General features: G+C 46.2%; 1 protein-coding gene across 1 annotated transcript; it reads right to left on the bottom strand.

Annotated features, from left to right (window-relative positions):
* Positions 1-3811: 3811 nt before the first annotated feature.
* On the bottom strand, positions 3812-18994 carry ARPP19 (cAMP regulated phosphoprotein 19). The gene is made up of 3 exons (XM_029070089.2): positions 18845-18994; positions 13639-13761; positions 3812-7430 (listed from the first exon to the last, which is right to left on the bottom strand). The coding sequence occupies exons 1-3, from the start codon at positions 18887-18889 to the stop codon at positions 7260-7262; spliced, it is 339 nt and encodes a 112-aa protein (XP_028925922.1). The 5' UTR covers positions 18890-18994; the 3' UTR covers positions 3812-7259.
* Between the last annotated feature and the right edge of the window lie 1543 nt (positions 18995-20537).

Genomic DNA, 20537 nt, shown 5'->3' with positions numbered 1-20537 from the left:
GCTTCTCTCCACCTGTAATTTGTTTTAGTGTCTGCCTTCCCCATTAGATTTTAAGTGCTCATTAAACACTTTTGATTGGTCGATCAATCAGTAGTATTTCCTCAGTGACTATTGTATGTGGCGTAATCAGTCAGAGTATTCACTGAGGCCTCGCTGTGTCCAAGACACAGCGCTTGGGAGAGTACAATACAAAAGCCTACGTAGACAGGGGGAGACGGGCATTTAATTAAATTACAAGTGGTTATGTACATAAGTGCTGAGGGGCTGGGTGAGGGGTGAATATCAGCATGCTTAAAAGGTGCAGACTGGAGTGCATAAGCGATTCAGAAGTGAGGGGTGGGTCAGGGCAAGCCTTTTGGAGGAGATATAATTTTAACAGGGCTCTGAAGATGGGGAGAGTGGTGGCCTGTCAGATATGAAGGGGGAAGAAGTTCCAGGCCAGAGGAAGGATGTCGGCAAGAGGTTGGCAGCAAGAAAGATGGGATCGAGGTACAAGTTGGTGTTAGAAAAGTGAAGTGTGCAGATTGGGTTGTAGCAGGTGATCAGTGAATTATGGTAGGAGGGAGAGAAGCTGAATGCATAAAAGCCAATAGGAAGGATTTTTGGCTTCATTTAGAGATGGTTGGGCAAACCATTGAAGATTTCTGAGGAATAGGGAGATGTAGACTGAACACTTTTTTTTTTTTAGAAAAATGATCCAGGAAGCTGAGTGAAGTGTGGACTGGAGATGGGAGAGACAGGATGCAGGGAGATCAGTAAGGAGGCAGATGCAATAGACAGGGTGGGATATGATGAGTGCTTAGATCTGCCTTTGGGATGGAGAGGAAAAGGTGAATTTTGGCAATGGTTGTGAAAGTAAAACTGACCAGATTTGGTGACAGACTAAATATGTGGGCTGAATGAGATAGATAAACTGTGGCTAATGCAAAGGTTGGGCTTGTGAGACGGGGAGGATGGTAGTGTTGTCTACAGTTGTGGGAAAGTTTGGGGGAGGAGAAGGTTTTGGTGGGAAGATGAACGAGTTCTTTTTCAAATATATTAAATTGGAATGGTCTGTGGGTCATTTGAGAAGAATAATAATGATGGTATTTGTTAAGCGCTTACTCTGTGTCTAGCACTGTTCTAAGCATTGAGATGTCCTGAAAGCAGGAAGAAATGTGAGACTACAGAAGAGGAGAAAGGTCGGGTCTGAGAGGTAGATTTGGGAATCGCCCACTTAGAGATGGTAGTTGAAGCCATGGAAGGGAATGAGTTCTCCTAGGGAGTGGGCATAGATGGAGATTGAAGGGGACCCAGGACTGAGCTCTGAGGAACTCCCGCAATTAGGGGGTGGGAGGCAGAGGAAGAGTCTACGAAGGAGATTGAGAAGGAGTGGCCAAAGAGATGAGGACAGGAGAGGACAGGGCCAATGAAGTCAAGGTTAGATAACGTTTCCAGCAGTATTGAAGCAGCCGGGAGATCAGGGAGGATGGGGATGGAGGAGAGGTCGTTGGATTTGGCCAGAAGGAGGACTTCGTTGACCTTACGGCAGTTCCTGGGCAGTGGAGGGGTGAAAGGCAGATTGCAGGAGTCAAGATCATTGGAGGAGAGGAAGTGGAAGCAGAGGAATTTGGAAAGGAACAGTAGGAGGGTAGTGGGGCAATAACTGGAGAGTGCCATGGAGTCAAGGGAGGGGTGTTATAGGATAGGGAATACATGGGCATGTTTGAAAGGAGAGAAGGGGCCATTGGTGAGGGAGCAGTTGATGCTGATGGTCGAGGTGGAAAGAAGGGGAACAAGTGTATTAAAAAGCTGTGAAGGGATGGGGTCAGAGGTGCAGGTGGAGGGGATAGAGTTTAAGAGGAGGTGGGAGATCCCTCACAGTGGTACTAGAAAGAATGGGAGAATCCCAAGTAGCGGCAGGAGGTGGGTGGTTCTGGAGAGGTGCACGGGAGATCAGGCCTCAGGCTTTCTGTTTTTTTGATGAAATAGATGACCAGGTCAATAGGTGAATTTATGTACCTAGCCACAATTTATTTTAATGTCTGTCTCTCCCTCTAGACTGTAAGCTCCTTGTGGGCGAGGAACAATCAACGAACTCAGTTGAATTGTACCCTCCGAGATGCTTAGCTCTGCACATAGTAAGTGATCAACAAAGACCTTTGATGGATAAATTGCTTGATTAGGGGCAAGAGATTGGGGCGACGGGACACGGTTTGAGGAGGGAGTTAAAAGTCGAAACCAGCTGGTGCGGTCAGTGGGCGTGGGAGTCGATAAGGATGGATAAATATTGTTGCTGGGCGGAAGAGAGGGCGGAGTCGTAGCAAGTGATGATGTGTTTGATATGGACAAGACTGGCCTGATGTCTGGATTTCCACCAGCGGCGCTGCGCAGCTCGAGCACCCAAGCGGAGCAAGCGAACTGTGGAGGAGAACCAGGGCTGCGGGTTAATGGCACGAGGCTGGTGGCGGAACAGGGGAACCAGAGAATTGAGTTCAGTAGAGAGGGTGATGTTGATGCCATGGATTTGGGCATCAAGAGCAGGTAGGATGTGCACGGAGACCAAATGGAGCGTGATGACTGGAAAATTGGAAGAGGTCAGAGATGGAAGTCTCCGTGGGGGGAACAGGACAGTTTTGCAGGGAGGGGTTGCTGGGGGAGAGAAAGCAGGTGAGGAGATTGTGGTCAGAAAGGAGGATTTCAGTTTGCAAAGTTAGAGATTGTAGTGATGGATCAATTTTCTAAAAAAAAAAATAATTCAGTCCATATCACCCCCTCACTCCCTAAAAGCATCCAGTGGTTGCCCTTTCAATTCCACATCAAACAGAAACTCCAATCCACTGGATTTAAGACAATCAGCTCTCTTCCTCCTACCTTACCTCGCTGATCTACTACAACCCAACCCACACACTTTGCTCCTGTAACATCATCCCTTTTATCTGCATCTTGTCTATCCAGCGCTTAGAACAGTGCTTGGGCCTTAGTAAGTGCTTAACAAATACCCTCATTATTATTCCTCCACCGACCCCTTGCCAGTATCCTCCCTCAGGCCCTTGACACCTTCCCCTTTCAAATCCAGTAGACCACTATTCTTTCCACCTTCAAGTCCCTCTAGACTGTAAGCCCCACTCTTATTACTTTCCATAGCCAACGAGTTGTTTTTTTAAATCTTTTTTTTATAAAAGTGTCCAGACTTTTATGGACCTGCCTAGGAAACAGCACTCCACCTTGCTCACAGCCAGAGACAGGACTTTTGGAAGCAGCTTTGGCAGAGGGAACAAGGGCCAGTTTCTTTGAAAAGCATGCCTTGTGGAGAAACTTAGGAATGAACAGATGAAGCTCTTGGCACCAGCAGTTATTGGTTAATTACAGGCTGCTGGTAAGTCGCAGAGTAGCATCCAATAGGTCTGAAAGCCTTCCAACCGAACACTGAACTGGAAAGCTCGAGCTGGGCTTCGTATCTACTGGTGGCATGGGTCAGTCGGCATCAAACCCAGTGTTTAGTCTGAGAAAGAGCGCCAGGAACACCTAGGGTACATTAGAGCAGTTAAGGTGCTGCCTACAGGTCCGGGCTTGCTTTCCGGTGATCACAAGAGGCTTTTAGAAGTGGTTAGGTGTAACAGTTTTTGCCAACAGTCTTTTAGCATCAAAAGTAGAGCAGGTTCTCAAATGATGGACTGAAGATAGCAAACTAGTCCTTTAGTTTGGGAAGTACAAAGCTTAGATGTGTTTGGACTCGATCAGTGTTTCAGAAGGAATAAGGTAAGACAAAATAATGTCAAATGCCTCAAGACCAGTTATCACAAAAAAAAAAAACAGTCTGCAAGTCACATAAATAAAAATTAGGTAGATCGATTTATTCTTCCATATACCGTATACAATGTGTAACTTTAGGAGCAATCGACAACTTCCATCATTAATTCTCCACTCTATAAGGGGTCACCCTGGACAAAATGGACATTAATGTGGCGCTTTCATATATACTGAGGGGCCTACTGTGACATGAGAGATATACAGTAATACAGGTTTGAAGGTATAGTACTGAAGGGGTTAATGGTTCACTTCAAACTGCTGGTTAGTTGATAAGTTATATAATATAAACATATTACATGATCCACCCTCGAAGCCAAAATAGGCTCAGGATTTCTAGGATACAATGTGCATAGGTTTGTCTATTTTAAAAGTTCCAAGGTTGTAAGATGAATCAACACAAGCAGTTTGCATCCTTGATTGAGATCAATTCTACATGAATTTTCAGTAGGTGTTTTCTATCCGATCGGTTACAACCCGGGGACGACGACTAAATCCAAACCTCTTTTACAAAGCAAGAGCTTAAACGGTGGCATAAATAACCAGAGCCGGCCACGCGGAAATGAAGTTAATCATTTTTATCTTTCATTATTTAGATTTTAGGACAAATCAGCAAAAAACCTAAAAGTGGGTCGTCAAAGAGAAGAACTAGTTATCCCAGTGCCATCCTGGGCCTGGAACCGATTGTTAGGAATTGACCATTTTGTTTTACAATTAAATCCTAAATTGTTTCCATCTTGCTATACAATCGAGAGGCAGTGTCACCGGACAGCTGTTTGAGGGGAGAAACACTTGAAAAGCATTTGCATGATTGCTCTGCCAGCCATTACGGCACATCTCCGCCATTTAGGTTCTCCCCAGGCTCCCACCACGCGCTCACTCGGTCAGACTAGTCTTTGTGGGTAGATCTTGTGTATGGAAAAATCCTGAGGTGCTCAGTACTACGACTAGCAAGAGATGGGAATCATCTGAGGAGGAAACCGCATCTTTTTAAATAAAGAGGACTGCGAGTCTTTCGTACCGGGCACTTAAGAATGCCATTTCTCAGGCCCTCAACATGGCTGTGAGGTAGATTACGTATTAACATCCTGGGTTAAAGCCGAGGCAAAAGTTAAGTCACTTGCTCAAGGCCACAGCAGTTGTTTGTCATGGTAGGGATCGGCCTCGTGTCTTCCCTTAGTCCAGTGTTCTTCTCAGAGGAATGGGTTTAACGGAGGTAGCATCATTGCAAAAATATTGGACCAAAGAGTGGAAATTCAAGTTGGGAGTATTCTGCATTTCTGAAATCATTCCTTGGCTAAACACATTATCTACCCAATGGGTTAGTATCCCCTTGTAACGGTGTAAAATTGCTTACTGGTCAGTTAAAAAACAGCAAACCCAAATCTTCTCGATACCCTTTTTAAAAATCCTTTTGGAGAAAGGGAACAGCAGACTGGCAGCCTTTTTTCCAAAGAGAAAATGGCTAGAAGTGAAAAATATGTCGGAGAGAGCCCCTTTCTGAATCTGTTTACACCCTCAGAACCACCTCAACCCACTTGGAAAAGTAATTATTTTTTTGCTAAAAAAAAAAAAAGTAGTCATGCAGATTTCTACAACACCAAAAGGAAACTAGGCTGAGTCAGAAATGACGTCTTCCTAGCCCCATTTCATTTATAAACATCAAACAACAAAATAAATCAGCACCAGCACTGTTCTTTAGGTTACCAAGGCTCACACATTAGCTGCACCATCACCATGACACTAACAAGTTCAGGAAGCGTTGGTGAAATTGGGGGCTATTCATTTTTACACTTGACAGAGCTTCTGACTTTCTCCATATGACGGAACCAGAATATCAGTGAGGTGAGATATTTAAAAAGCCAAACAGTAGGGCAGAAGCTAACCCTCCGCTGAGAATCTAATTTCCTAAGAAAAGTTGAAGCCATACCCGATAACCACAAATTATCGGTGAGATTCTCTAATCGTAGCAAGGCCTTATATATTTAGCCTTTCTTTTTCGGATTAAGATTTCTTACTTTGTGGTATTGCGACTCACCTTGACTTAAAAGTTTGAGTTGTCAGCAAGAGTTCTTAATTATTTGCTTGCCCCGCCGCCCCAAATCTTCATCCGACAGTGTCAAATGAGAGCATCGATTGAGGATCGAGATGCGCTGGCAGCTTTAAATATAAAGGAAATGCTATCCTAGTGAGTTACACTGATAACGACACAATTCAGCAGAGCAAATGTAAAAAGAAAATCACCAGTGCACTGGCAACTCCGTATTAACAAAACGGCTGAATTCCCTGTAGTTCTGTTTGGGTCTAATCTGCCGAAGGGACGAAAATTCTTTGGGCTTTTGTCCCGGAGCTCACAAAACCGGACATGCAAAATACTCTGGATTTTTTAAACCCTATGGATTACAAGATTTACCATTTCATAAAAGACAGTGGAGTGTTCCTTATAGGCCTTCAAAATACGCCCAAAGCCACTGGTCTCGGAGACATTCATTCTAGAGGAGAAAGCATTAAGTCCACAGTTGACTCGGGATAAAGACTCCGGTCTGGTAATCCGTAAACCCAAGATTCCAAACTACTCTTCCGGCACAAAAGTACCAACCTCTGTTTTGGGTGGGAACCCCCTAAGGAACTCTCTTGTGCTTATAGGTGGCACGTTATCTGTTTCTCAAAGTGTGAAATTAATACAGACGTTTGCAAGAGGTTGTGCAAAACTATTGTATTTACAAAAATGGCACAAAAGTGAATTCAACAGTCTATGCACATGCACACTTCATTCACATCTTCAACAGAAATTGTTCTAATACTACAGAACTGGAAAAAATACCAGCTTCAACAGGCAGCTGTTAAGCACTAGGTTCACAAAAGGTTACACCAGAATGAGCAAATATTGCCCAAGTAAAATTCTATTGTTAAAGCTGAAATAGGTTTAAGGCCATTCAAGTTCAAGAGCAGAGATACAAATTTTTAAGAACCCCATCTGGCTTTTTTTTTCTTTTTTGAACACACATGATTTTTCTTTCTAACAACTTGTGGTCTAAACCTCTTTTACAAAATCCCAACAGAAAATACAGAAGAGAGCAACGCAACAGGAGGTTATATTAAATAATACAAACATACAAAGCTGAAACTAAGGTCAAATAAGGGAAGCCAAAACATTAAAAGTTGTAAAACTTGCTTGTTACTTGCTGGAACCTGTCCTACACTAGGAAATCTGCAATATGTACATTTATTTTCAAGTAGATTACACTGCTCTAACATGTCCTTTTCATCAGTGCATCGTTTGCAACTAGTCCAAAGTACTACACACTTTAACCATAACAGCATACTCCCTTACAATAGCAGCGCACGCTATCGCTACCCGCAGAGCTGTCAGTCTCGACGACTTAGTGTAAGAAAAAAAAAGCTGAGAAATAACATAGTAAAGGAGAAATAATGGGAATGAGAAAATTCATGCAGTTCAGCCGGTTTAATCAGCCAGCCAGCTTGCTAGCCACAAGAGACGGTTTCCGCTGCGGAAGATCCTGTGGGGTGGGAATATGGTCCCCAGTGACCTCTGCCTTGTCCGGCGCTGCAGCGGGAAGCTGCTTATTCTTCATTTTTGCTTTAGCCATGTTGTAATCCCCGGAATCAAAATACTTTTGCTATAAAAGAGAAACACACAACAAGCAGTCAGGAAGCTAGTACGAACCAATTCACCCGCTGATCTTCAACCTTTACGCTGGCTGACAGACATTTGATAGGAGCAACCTTGAAAGCTGGGAAACAATCTGAGCGAGCCCGGGCTCCTGTCAGCCCCGTGATTCCCCACCCGGCCCTGCCCGCTCCCTTTTCCAGCTGCCCATGGCTCTCAGGAGCCCCGGCATTTTCCGGTCAATGAGACGGGGAGCCTGGGCAAGACACGATGGCTGAATGGGTCATACGGGCAGAGCTCCACTTCAACAGACCTTTTTCTGTGGCCACTTCATTAGCAGCGGGTGGCTTGCCAGGAGACTCAACGGCAGATACGAGCCCAAAGGACAGGATGGTTATACTCAATGGGGTACTCCTGCCTCACCCACCGCCTCCACGTGTTTCCAAGCCTAGTCCACAAAATCCAATTTGGTACCTCCGTCAATGGCATTCTTCGGTTAACTGAAAAACTAATGTTCTCACTGTAAACTTGGCCGTGAAGCTATTGACGAAGATATTTACATTGCATTTCCAACACCAAAGTGGATCGTGCTTTTTTTCCCCTAAAGGAAAAGAGCATTTTCAATGTCAACATATTTCCAAGGTTTTAGTAGGTTTGTTAAGTGCTCACTGTGTCAAGCACTGTTGGGGTAGATACAAGATGATCAGGTCAGACAGTTCCTGTCTCACATGGGGCTCACAGTCTAAGCAGGAGGGAGAACAAATATCAGGTCCTCATTTTACAGGTGAGAAAACTGAGGAACAAAGGCACACAGCAAACAAGTGGCAGAGTCGGGATTAGAGTCAGGTCCTCTGACTCTCAAACCTGTGCTTTTCCCACTGGGCCACAGGTTCTTTCCAGAACCCTAAAGAAGGCTACCTACATTTTTCAAATATTTGACAATATAAAACTCTTCTAAAATGACTACGGGAATAAGCAGGTCCAAAAAAAAAAGTAAATCGGGGGACAATATCGGGAGCTTGATTTTTTTTTTTTTTTAAGGTTCCTCCATAGATTATGGCCTCCTGTGAGCTAAGCCCCTTCCCGGGGCCCTTCTGGGGCTGATTTTAGCTGGGAAGCTGCTGCCCGGTGTTCGGCGCTTTAAAACGGGATGCTCGCTGGACTAGTGGGTACCTATGAACCTAACACGCTCCCTCTGCCACCCACTCGGTGATGGTCTGACACCAGTCTTTTGTTGAGGTACAGTGGACTGCATCCTGAAAAGTTGGAGGACCACCAGGGTAAAGGATCATAGGAGAAATGGTCCTCCGAGGGAGGGGCGGTAGAAGCAAAACAGGAACACCCAGATACGGCTTCTCCACTGTGTTGCAATCTAGTGTCGGAATGGTTTTGAAGGAGGGAAACCAAAAGCAGCGGGCTTGTCTGGCCTCAGAACAGCGAAGTCACAATTCGGCTTTCAGGATACCTAGAAAATTAATCTGAAAAAACATTACGACACATGTGATAAACCACTGCTTTAAAACCCACCTTCAAAAATACCAATTATAGCTACACCACGCAAGAACATGTTTTGGGTAGAAAAGACTGATTAAATCAGATCTACCCTGTGAAACACCAACATGATGATCATCATGAGTGGACAGACCTTTCAAGGCATATACATTCTTTTTCTTCCTACCCAACATGAGGCTGCTGTTAAAAGGGGGAAAAGAACAAAAGAAAAAACAAAACACCCCACATAGCTCAATCCAGAAGTGCTTCTTGCTTAAATTCACTGGTATTTTTGTAATCCAAAACCAGATGTGGACCATCTAGCAAGTGGGCATTATTTTCTTCAGAGAGTTTTTTTGGGTTTTTTTTTTTAGATTTAGATTTAACCATAGCAACTATCTCTTGATGCTAAAAATAATCAAAGCTAGAATTAAACCCAGAAGCGAGAACATTGGACAAGAATGGTTTTAATGGAGATTCTGGCTTTAAGCTCTTCAAATTCTGCCAATTCTCCACGGGCTGATTATCCGATTTGTGGCGTGCCAGAACTTTCTCCTTCGCCAATCTGCTTCTCTATGGACCTTTTTAAACTGATGGTTAACACTTCCAGCAGGAGTTATGCTCTGCGCATGAAGTCACTGCAGGGATTCTCCAACTATTCCACTTGGGGATAGAGTAGTTCTGTTGAAAAAATTTTGGCTGAAGAAGACGATATGGTTTGGGGATTCCTAGCCCTTTCCCCTCAGGATCACGGAGAGACCAGAGTAGGCGAATGGGGTGAGGGGGGTGGAGGGGGGAGAGATGGCAGGGAGGGGTGAGGCAGGATGTCAATCACGCACAAGATACACATTTTTAAAAAATCCTTCCAGAACAGGCAAAACTAGGCTGGTTTGGCTAATTCTGGCCCTTGCCAATCCTACAACAGGGCAAAAATCTATAGTAATCTGACATAAAAATAAAGACTGCCCTGGGCCTAAAGTTAATAGACTACATTTGACCTCTTTCTATTTCCCCACTGGAATCAAATCTTGACGAGCAATCTAGGGTGTCCTGGGCTGTATTCTTCACCTAGTGTGATTGTCGTCAAGAGCACCAACATCAACAGAGTGCACAAGAGACCGGGTGGTTGGCTGGGAGGAGCTGATGGTGATGCTATTTGTGAAGTGCTTACTTTGTGCTAAGTACTGGGGTAGATACAAAAGAATTAGGGCGATACATCCTTATTCCATATGGGGCTCACTGTCTAAAGTGTAGGAAGGACAGGTACTGAGCCCCCATCCTGCAGATGAGGAAACTGAGAAATTAAATGACTTGCCCAAGATCACACAACAGGCAAGTGACAGAGCCAGGATTGCAGTACTGAAATAACCACACCCTTACGATGTGCACCCTTCCCAAATACACAAATTACATGAGATTTCACCTTGCTTAAAGTTTCCAATGCTAATTCTGCTGCTTACTTGTACAGACTCCTTAATATAAATCGCCGCTGGCAAAATTGGTGCCGATACTTAATATGGGGGCCAAATAATTTTTTTTTACAGACCTTACGGTTTGGGGGAAAAGAATTGTGTAATGATTAACAGACCTATTGTTGAAGATTTTTAAATAATCTGAATCCTAAATAAAACTGTCATATCTTTATGCACTAAATTTCAAAACATCCCCCCCCCCAACATATAACAGCTTCATGTCAGCACAAAATATAAAGGTGACTCACTGAACACGCCTAGGAATAAGTCCGAATAATACTTGTGTTGACTGCTAAAGCTTTTGCCAAAAGCTAATTGTCTCACCCTAGCCTTTTCGGAGACTGTCAAAGACCGCAAACTTCACACAGTTCTAGGCCACATCCATCTGGACTCTTTCCGACCATCATAGAAGCCTTAGGGGTCAAAGAAAATTGGGTCCAGACTCCTCTGGATTGTGAGCTCCGTGTGGGCAGGGACTGTGTCTGTTGGGGAAGCAGCGTGGCTCAGAGGAAAAAGCCTGGGCTTCGGAGTCAGAGGTCATGAGTTCGACTCCCGGCTCTGCCGCTTGTCAGCTGTGTGACTTTGGGCAAGCCACTTAACTTCTCTGTGCCTCAGTTACCTCATCTGTAAAATGGGGATTAAGACTGTGAGCCCCACGTGGGACAACCTGATTCCCCTGTGTCTACCCCAGCGCTTAGAACAGTGCTTGGCACATAGTAAGCGCTTAACAAATACCAACATTATTATTATTATTTTTATAGCGTACTCTTTCGGCTCCTGATAGAGTGCTCTGCACACAGTAAGCACTCGATAAATACAATTTCAACGAAATCAATGAATGAAAGGTCCAGGAGATGGGCAGCAGCCACAATGCGTGTTACCTCTGTCTAGACTCAGTTTCTCACAAAGGGGTTTTCTCAGGAAAAAGAAATAATTTCCCGGTGAAAATTAATGCTTAAAAAAGAGAGCTGCTGTTTGCAGATCTCGCATAAAACGTCAAGACGGGTGAAGTGTAATGGGTTTCTGACCACCTAATCTAGGTCATTTAAACCGACCCGATCCATTTTTATAGTGTATGTTCCACCCTGTCATTGTGGCACATACGCAGCTATACTCAATTCTGCCAGAACGTTTTGCTTTCACGATGCATTTCGGCTAAAACGCTGTTGGGGATGTCCGTCTGTTGGGACATGGCATGACATGATGTCAAAAGGAACTGTTTGCACGCACAACACTGGTTTTCCTTAACACAAGGTTTTGCACGGATCAACCCCCGTGTTTTGGAAAACATCAAAAAAGAAAAATCCACTCCCTGTCCCTAAGCTAGAAATTTAGTGGACAGTGGTAAATCAGTGGCCGCTGCAGCATATGAATAAAATTTGAGAGCAATTGGAATTTTTTTAATACACAAAATCAGGTTGAGATTTAAAAATTTTAGTTTTATTCTTCATTCACGGTGAGCGACACCCGCACGGCAGGACAAGGGTTTCTTTGGTAACACTACTCTTTACTGGCATCTGCAAGTGATGCAGCATCACTACTTATTTTGGGTACGCGCTGTAATGTCACAGTAACCCTGCTAAAAACATTTAGACTCTCCAACTCCAGTGCCATTCCAAAATTTCACACTCCAGCCGTCAAACGCGATGACACATGAGAGTTAACAAAAGGTGACCACACGTGCCAATTACCCATGAAACTACCAGGCATCTCCACCGAGGAAATCCCCCGGGAGAGACAGCTGACATTTAAAAAGAACCAAATCTTTTAGGTGTCCTTACACCAAAAGAATGTTAATTCTGTTGACCAAAGAGCTACTGGCAATTTATCACACAAATGTGCTAACTCAAGTCTACTTGGGTGCATTTTAGCAATGAAAATGTGAAAACTTTGTTATTTTGGGGGGATGGAAGGGGTGAGAAAAGAGGCTTCACCCTAAAAGTGTTAGGACGTATGGATTTAGGGTCCACTGTGCACGTCCCCCACTGCGATTTGAAGAGCAGCGTGTTCTAGTGGAAAGAGCACGGGTCTGTCTGGTAGTCAGGGCACCTGGGTTCCGATCCTAGCTCCACCACATGCCTGCTGTGTGACCTTGGTCACGACACTTAACTTCTCAGTGCCTCGGTTACTCCATCTGTAAAATGAGAATTCAATACCTGTTTTCCCTCCTACTTAGACTGGGAGCCCTGTGAGAGAGTAGGACTATTTCTGACCTGATTATCTTCTGATTATCTTGTATCTTCCCCAATGCTTAGAACAGTGCTTGACACACAGTGAGTGCTTAACAAACACCATGACGAGTATTACTACTGCTGTTATTAATTTACCAGCCGGGAGAATATTTCCAGTTTTGGGTGCCGGCAAACTGACTGTCCATACCAAAAACAAATGTAGCACACCTCTTACACTAGTCTGGCATGCAGGGCCACAAACTGTGCATAATGATTTACAGTGGGCCAATTTAATTTTTTTCCCTGGGAATACTGGAGGGAAGAACTGGCTGGTCGGAACAAACGAGCTGAAGGAGCCCCAAGTAAATTTTCTGGGGTGGGGGGAGGCTCTATTAAGGTTGCAAGATTTCAGGTAAGGAGTTGACTGGATCCAAAAGTACCTGATTCTCCTGCTAGCTTTTCTCCATGTATTTCTAAATGTGTTAATAAACCATTTCCCTCCAGACTATAAGCTCCCTGTAGATTGTAAGCTCGTTGAAAGGCAGGAATATGTCTACCAACCAACTCTTATCTTGAATTCTCCCAAGCGCTTAGCACAGTGCTCCACACACAGTAAGCGCTCAATAAATATGACTGACAATCATTCTGAGCCTCAGGTTTGCATCTGACAAAAAAAAATAAAATCCCAAGGATATCCAATTAATCATGCCATTTTAATAAAGCATACCAAATAAACGAGGACCATATAAATCATGGCTCTCTGAAAACTTTTCACAATGGCTTGGGCTGCAACTATTAGAATAATATTTATGTATTATGCAACCATTACAAATCTTTAGATTTCTTAGAAGTTGCAGTCTGGTTCAAGATAATAGAGTACCAGATCTCCTCTGCCCCGCAAAACCAGAGAGAAGCCACTATTTTATGAATGATACCTAACTGTATCATCAAAACAGATAAAAAATATGTAAATCCTTCTCAGCCTATGCTTTTGAGGCAGTCGCTTGGGCGATTATTTTATACCATGCCCACTAATGATTTCAACTCACAAGGTATACAGCAGTTTGAATCAAGATTAACTTACTCCTTTCTGCAGACGCTTCCTCAGGAAATCCGAACCTCCAGGCTTTTGTCCCAGATGAGGATACCTCGCTTTTAATTTTGCTTCTTCAGCCTTCTCGGGGCTAGTTACTTTATCTTCCATTTCCTGAAAAAATTTCAACTAGATTATTTCTCTCTTCCCCTATGCTTTAAAAAAAACCCAATCCCTTTTCAGTTAGCCTTCTGGTTTCAGAATACCACTGGCTCCCGACAAAGCGCCTTCAACATGCAGTCAGAATCTAAACAGCTCAATTTCTCAGAAACTGCGGCTAATTTTTTTTTTAAGATATCCAAGTGACATCTGAATTATAGCTATGATGCATGAGCACCACCCCACACACTGGATAAAAATATCAAGGTAGCTCAGCTCTGAAGGTTTCCCTGCCTTCGTTTTCCAATCACATATGGCGCATTCATATTCACCCACCTTTTATGGAACTCTCCAGCTAGCACTTACCTATAATTAGATGCTCATTTTAATATATTTTCATGGGTTTAAGATTCCGAGTTCTGTAAAAACCTAACTAGTTATCTAGTTGTCCAAATCCTGTGAAATCTGAAGTAACTGCTAAGGCACAGCTAACCTGATGTCCAAAGAATATATTGGTTAAACCTAGTTTGTTCAGATTTTGTTCTTTTCACACCTCTGTGCTTCAAATTTACATGAGACTTTTCTGGAGTGTGTGTTTGGGGGAGCAGACTAATTGGCTAAAGGTCTATTCAAACTAGAATTCACTATCTCCACGCTTCCAATATATTTTCCTTTGGGCAGTTTCTGAACTTTAGGCCCTCTGCTTTGAGTGTAAACCAATTTACACCAAAATGACTAGGTTTCACAAAGTATATTACTTGGATCCCATCCCTCCTCCCCGATGTTCACATGAAATATAAGTCCAGAGTCGACATAGCTACCAGAGAGGTCTCCTGGAATTCCCTTCTGATCTGGAAGGGGGGTGGCGGGAATCCAGGCCATCTACCGGCATCATATAACTTGGTTCTCAAAATTGACCCAGAAATCCCCTCTCATCTGTAGCTCGATTCAGAGTAGGGGCCAGGAGAAGCTAAAAAATATCAACAGGAATTCCCCTTACTCTCCCAAACACTTATCACAGTGCTCTGTACTGAGAAGGTGCTCACTAAATACTCTTGATGGACTGAAATTCTGGAAAAAGAGAAGCTAAACAGAAAATGACCGGTCCTAAATATCCCACACCTTGACTCATTCATTCAATTGTATTTATTGAGCGCTTACTGTGTGCAGATCACCGTCCTAAGCACTTGGAAAGAACAATTGGGCAACAGATAGAAACAATCCCTACCCAACAAGACACAGTAAGGGAAAATTACGGCTGGCTTTCTGGAAGTATCTTCTCCCCACACCAAACCAAATAACGAGTTCTATATAGGAAAGAGCCTCAGATACTAAACAAGGGAAATATTCCATTTTTTTATACATATCATGCCACAGGAAGCCTATCATTCCAGTGTCTTCCCGAGAACTGTAAACTCTCTGAGGGCAAGGATCATGTCTTCTAATTCTTTTGTTCTCTCCCAAGCTTAGGACAGTGTTCCGCCCATCGTATGCACCCAGTGAATGCTAATAATTGATAAAGACAAAATTTTTTGCCCTGTAATTTCTCTTTGCTTTGTCACCAATACACTGTTCCTGGCCTTCCAGTTCCACTCCAGGTCAGCTGATTTTTATCCTCTGACCTCCTTTCAAACCAGAGTAAAACTCTGCCCCTTCGTTCACCCCCAAATCTTTTTTCCCCTGGGAAATGGGATGGGAATTTTTCTCCTTTAAGTCACTTCCTGCTGCCCCGCCTAGACCAATTCCCCCATTAGTAATAATACTTTTGGTATTTGTTAAGCGCTTTGTGTCAGGCCATGTACTAAAGTGCTGGGGTGGCTACAAGCTAATCAGGTTGGACACTGTCCCCGTCCCACATAATAATAATAATGTCATTTGTTAAGCGCTTGCAAAGTGCCGAGCACTGTTCCAAGCGCTGGGATAGATACGAGGTAGTTGGGTTGTCCCCCGGTGGGGCTCACAGTTTTAATCCCCATTTTACAGCTGAGGTAAGTGAGGCACGGAGAAGGTAAGCGGCTTGCCCAAGGTCACACAGAGTGGCGGAACTGGGATCAGAACCCAGATCCTCCGATTCCCAAGCCGGTTTCTTTCCACTAGGCGACGATGACCCTCCCCCTTGCCTGTTAGCTCAGTGGGGTAAGGTTGTGGGGCAAGCCTGGAGAACATCAGCAATATACACCAAATTTTTTAAAAAAAAGGTGCAGGGCTTAAAATTGCAGCAAGAAAGATTGGCTGTAAGAAAAAGCTTCCCCCATTAGGATGGCGAAAGAGTGGATTAGGAGATGAGAGGTTTAGGCTTGCACCAGTCTGGAGACATGAGGCTACGATACTACATGACTTCCTACGGGGCCTCTAGCTCCGAGCCCACGGCAACCAAGTTCTCATTTACGGTACTGTCTACATTTAGGTCCCCACACAGTAACTGGACTTTTCGGGTCACTGTCCGGCTGTTCCTTCAACTAGGATAAACAGCTGAATGGCTCATGGTAAAGTTGGAGTGACTCTGCAGATTTCTTCCACTATCTAAGCAAAGCATCCATTTACCATCCGAGACAGATCCAGAGTCACAAGAACCATTAGGGTATCCCTAATACCTACTGCAGTACGTATTGTCTCGTCTATGACGACAGGTTTCAAAACCAAGAAACCACGCTCAAAATTTGAGGGTCAAGTGTTGACCCGAAGCCAGTTTTCTCAGAAGAATTCCTGAATTTGCAATATTAAGGCCCTGTGCTGCAGAAACTTAGGCCATGCCTAAAAAATGTTACTACATTTATAAAGCACTTAGAGAGCGGAGTTCCGCGGAAGGAGCCCAAGCTGAAAACCTGAGTTAGGAGCTTTTTAATCGACTATTCGAAGCTACTTCAATATGACCCACGGCGCAAAGATGCACGCTTAAACCGTGTAAACGAAAAAGAATAAATTGGTGGCATTTCTATAGCTATTTTAAATTCCAGAATCTTCCATTTTGCACAAACGAATGAATTACAATATTTCCCCAGCTCGGCTATTCTGGTACAGCTCAAAACAGTTTAAAGAAAGAAATACGAGTGTCACGCCATTTCCCCTCTCAGTTCCGCCAGTTGGCTCTATCCTGTAGGGTCGAAATACCTGCCCAAATTCTTTCTACTCCATCAGCTGTATTTATTGAGCGCATACTGTGCGCAGAGGACTGTACAAAGCGCCCAGGAGAGTACGAGAGCGCACCGGAACACGCTCCCTGTCCGAAACGAGCTTTCTTCGTCTCCCACTCCCTTCTGCCTCCCTGACTTGCTCCCTGTGGGGCCACCTGATTACTTTGAATCCACCCCAGATCTCAGAACAGTGCTTGGAGCACAGTAAGCACTTAACAAACACCTTCGTTATCATCATTATTACTTCCCCTTCCCAGCCCCTCAGGACTTGGGTACATCTCTCTCATTTTATTTATTCTGATGTCTCTCCGCCTCTAGACCGCAAACTCAGGCGGGCAGGGCCTGTCACTCTCTACTGTTGTAGTCTACTCTCCCAAGTGCTCAGTACAGTGCTCTGCACACAGTAAATGCTCGATAAATACGAACGAATCAAGAGAGACGAAGTAATGAGGAATCGGTCCAGACGGCGAAGGAGGAAGCGGCCTGGGAACTGTGGTGTCGAAAGCGTGGGCCGCGGAGTCGGAAGGTCACGGGTTCTAATCCCCTTCCACCGCTCGTCTGCCGTGTGGCCCGGGGTTAAGTCACTTGCCTCATTCATTCATTCAATGGTATTTATTGAGCGCTTACTATGTGTAGAGCACTGTACTAAGCGCTTGGAATGTACGAATCGGCAGCAGATACAGTCCCTGCCCATTGACGGGCTTCTCAGCGACCCCATCCGGAAAATGGGGATTGAGGCTGGGAGCCCCGGGCCGGACGGGGGCTCGGGTCCAAGCCGGTTGGCATAGTAAGCGCTGAACCGATGTCATCGCTATTATTATCGTTAATAAAAGGATCTCCTGGAAGGCCCCGGCCCTCAGGTTTGCCCCCTAACCACCCCCTCTCCCGGCCGGGGGTGGGGACCCCGCAGGGAGGCAGGGTCTGGGCGGGGCGGCAAAACGCTTCGCGCAGGGGGCCGCACAGTAGGGAGGGAATCTTACCGAGCGGCCGAAGGAACGGACCTCATCCTTTCTGCCCCCCAAACCGCGGCGTCCCGTCCAAGTCGCCCCCCGTCCGGTAAAGGGGCCGGGTTTCCCCCCCCCCAAACGCCTCCGCACTGCGCCCGGCCGCCACCCGCATTTCAGCGCCGCACTGCCCGCCCCACCGGGCCGGGCACAGCGTCCAGCACAGCAGTTTTCAGAGGCGTCCAAGCTTCGCCCACCCAAACGGCCCTGAGACGTCGGCGCTAAACTTTTAATTAAAAAAAGAGGGTGCGGGGGGGGGGGGGGCCCTAAGATAGCATCAGTCCCAACTCTAATTTCCCCTCCCACAGCACTTGTGTCTGCTCGTATGTATCATTTATTACTCTAGTCGCGTTGTGCATCTATCTAGGAGTCTCCTTATTTTGATGGTTTTCATTCAATAAGACTGACTGAGCGCTTCCTATATGCAGAGCACTGTACTCGGCGCTTGGAATGGCCAATTCGGCCACAGACTTTGATGCCGGCCTGCTGGTTCGGTTCCGCCGTTGAGCCCGTCGGGGGGCAGGGGCGGCCTCTCTCCGGGGCCCAACTGTCCATTCCCAGCGCTCCGCACAGAGTAGGCGCCCGGTCGATTCATTCAATAGTATTTATCGAGCGCTGTGTGCGGAGCAGTGGACTAAACGCTTGGAATGGACACCTCGGTAACCGAGAGCGACGGTCCCTGCCCTCCGACGGCCTTACGGTCTAATCGATGCGACCGAAAGGATGAAGAGGCGGCGGCGGGGGCGGGAAGGCCGGAGGCTCGACCGGAGGAGTGGGGCCGGGCCCGGCGGGGGCTGCCAAGCGCTTAGCACAGGGTAAGCGCTCAAGAAACCCAACTGACTGCCCGGCGGGCGGACGAGGTGGCGGCAGCGGGCCGCCCCTCCCGGGGAGGGGGAGGCAGAGGCAGGTCGGCCACGCCGCCGCCCTCTCCTCTCCCCTCCCGCTCCCCCCCCTTCTCACCTTCTGCTCCTCAGCAAAAGCCGCCTCGGGGCTCTCCGCGGACATAGCGTCCCCTCAGCCGCGCGGGGACCCGGGGACAGGGCGCGATGGAGGGAGAGGACCGTGCTGCCGCCGCCACCGCCACCGCCCTCCCCGCCTCCCACCTGCTCGCCCGCCGCCTCCGGCCGAAAATGGCCGCCGCCGCCGCCGCCGCCGCCTTATGACGTCACCACGCCACGGCGCGGCTCCCGGCGCGCGCGGGGCTCGCCGGGAGTTGTAGTTTCTCCCCCCTCCCCGCGGCCTCGTAATCATTCATTCATTCAATAGTATTTATAATAATGTGGGTATTGGTTAAGCGCTTACTATGTGCAGAGCACTGTTCTAAGCGCTGGGGCAGATCCAAGGTCACCACGTGGTCCCCCGTGAGGCTCCCAGTCTTCATCCCCATTTTCCAGATGAGGGAACTGAGGTCCAGAGAAGTGAAGTGACTTAATAATAATAATGTTGGTATCGGTTAAGCGCTTGCTATGGGCAGAGCACTGTTCTAAGCGCTGGGGGAGATCCAGGGTCACCAGGTTGTCCCCCGTGAGGCTCCGAGTCTTCATCCCCATTTTCCAGATGAGGGAATTGAGGCCCAGAGAAGTGAGGTGACTCGCCCACGGTCACCCAGCTGACAAGTGGCAGAGGCGGGATTCGAACCCACGACCTCTGACTCCCAAGCCCAGGCTCTTTCCACGGAGCCACGCGGCTTCTTCTCATAGTAGCGGTGGAATCCGTTCAGCCCTTCCAACGTGCCACCCACCCACCATTCGTTCGTTCGTTTGTTCGTTTGTTCGTTTGTTCGTTCCTTCGTTCATTCATTCATTCAATCAATCAATCAATCATTCGTTCATTCATTCATTCATTCAATAGTATTGATTGAGCACTTACTATGGGCAGAGCACTGGACCAAGCGATTGGAAGGGACAATTAGGCAACAGAGAGAGACCATCCCGGCCCAACGGCGGGCTCACAGTCTAATCCGGGGAAACAGACGGCAGAGCGAAACAAATTCAACAACATGATCATGATAAATATAGTGGTGGTACTTGTTAAGTGTTTACGATGTCCAAAGCACTGTTCTAATCGTGGGGGGGTGGAGGGAGACAAGGTGATCAGGTTGCCCCATGTGAGGCTCCCAGACTTCATCCCCATTTTCCAGATGAGGTCACTGAGGCCCAGAGAAGCAAAGTGACTTGCCCAAAATCACCCAGCTGACAAGCGGCGGAGCCGGGATTAGAACCCATGACCTCTGCCTCCCAAGCTCTGGCTCTTTCCACCGAACCACGCTGCTCCTCATAGTAATGGTGGTTTCCGTTCAGCCCTTACAACGTGCCAAGCACTGTTCGTTCATTCCTTCATTCAGTAGTATTGATTGAGCGCTTACTATGGGCAGAGCACTGTACCGAGCGCTTGGAACGTACAATTCGGCAACAGATAGAGACAATCCCTGCCCAAGGACGGGCTCACAGTCTAATCTGGGGAGACAGATGGCAGAGCAAAACAGAACGAAACAAAAACAAGACCACGTTATCACAATAAATCGAATCAATCACCTCATGAACAAAATAAATAGGGTAATAAATGATATTTACAAATGAGCACAGTGCTGAGAGGAGGGGAAGGGAGAGGGAGAGAAGCAGAGGGTGGAGGGGGAGCAGAGGGAAAAGGGGGA

The sequence above is a fragment of the Ornithorhynchus anatinus genome, chromosome 8, assembly GCF_004115215.2.
Source record: "Ornithorhynchus anatinus isolate Pmale09 chromosome 8, mOrnAna1.pri.v4, whole genome shotgun sequence".
In the NCBI taxonomy this organism is placed as follows: Eukaryota; Metazoa; Chordata; class Mammalia; order Monotremata; family Ornithorhynchidae; genus Ornithorhynchus; species Ornithorhynchus anatinus.
Note: the sequence above shows the minus strand (reverse complement) of the source record. Positions and strands in the feature narration are given on the sequence as shown.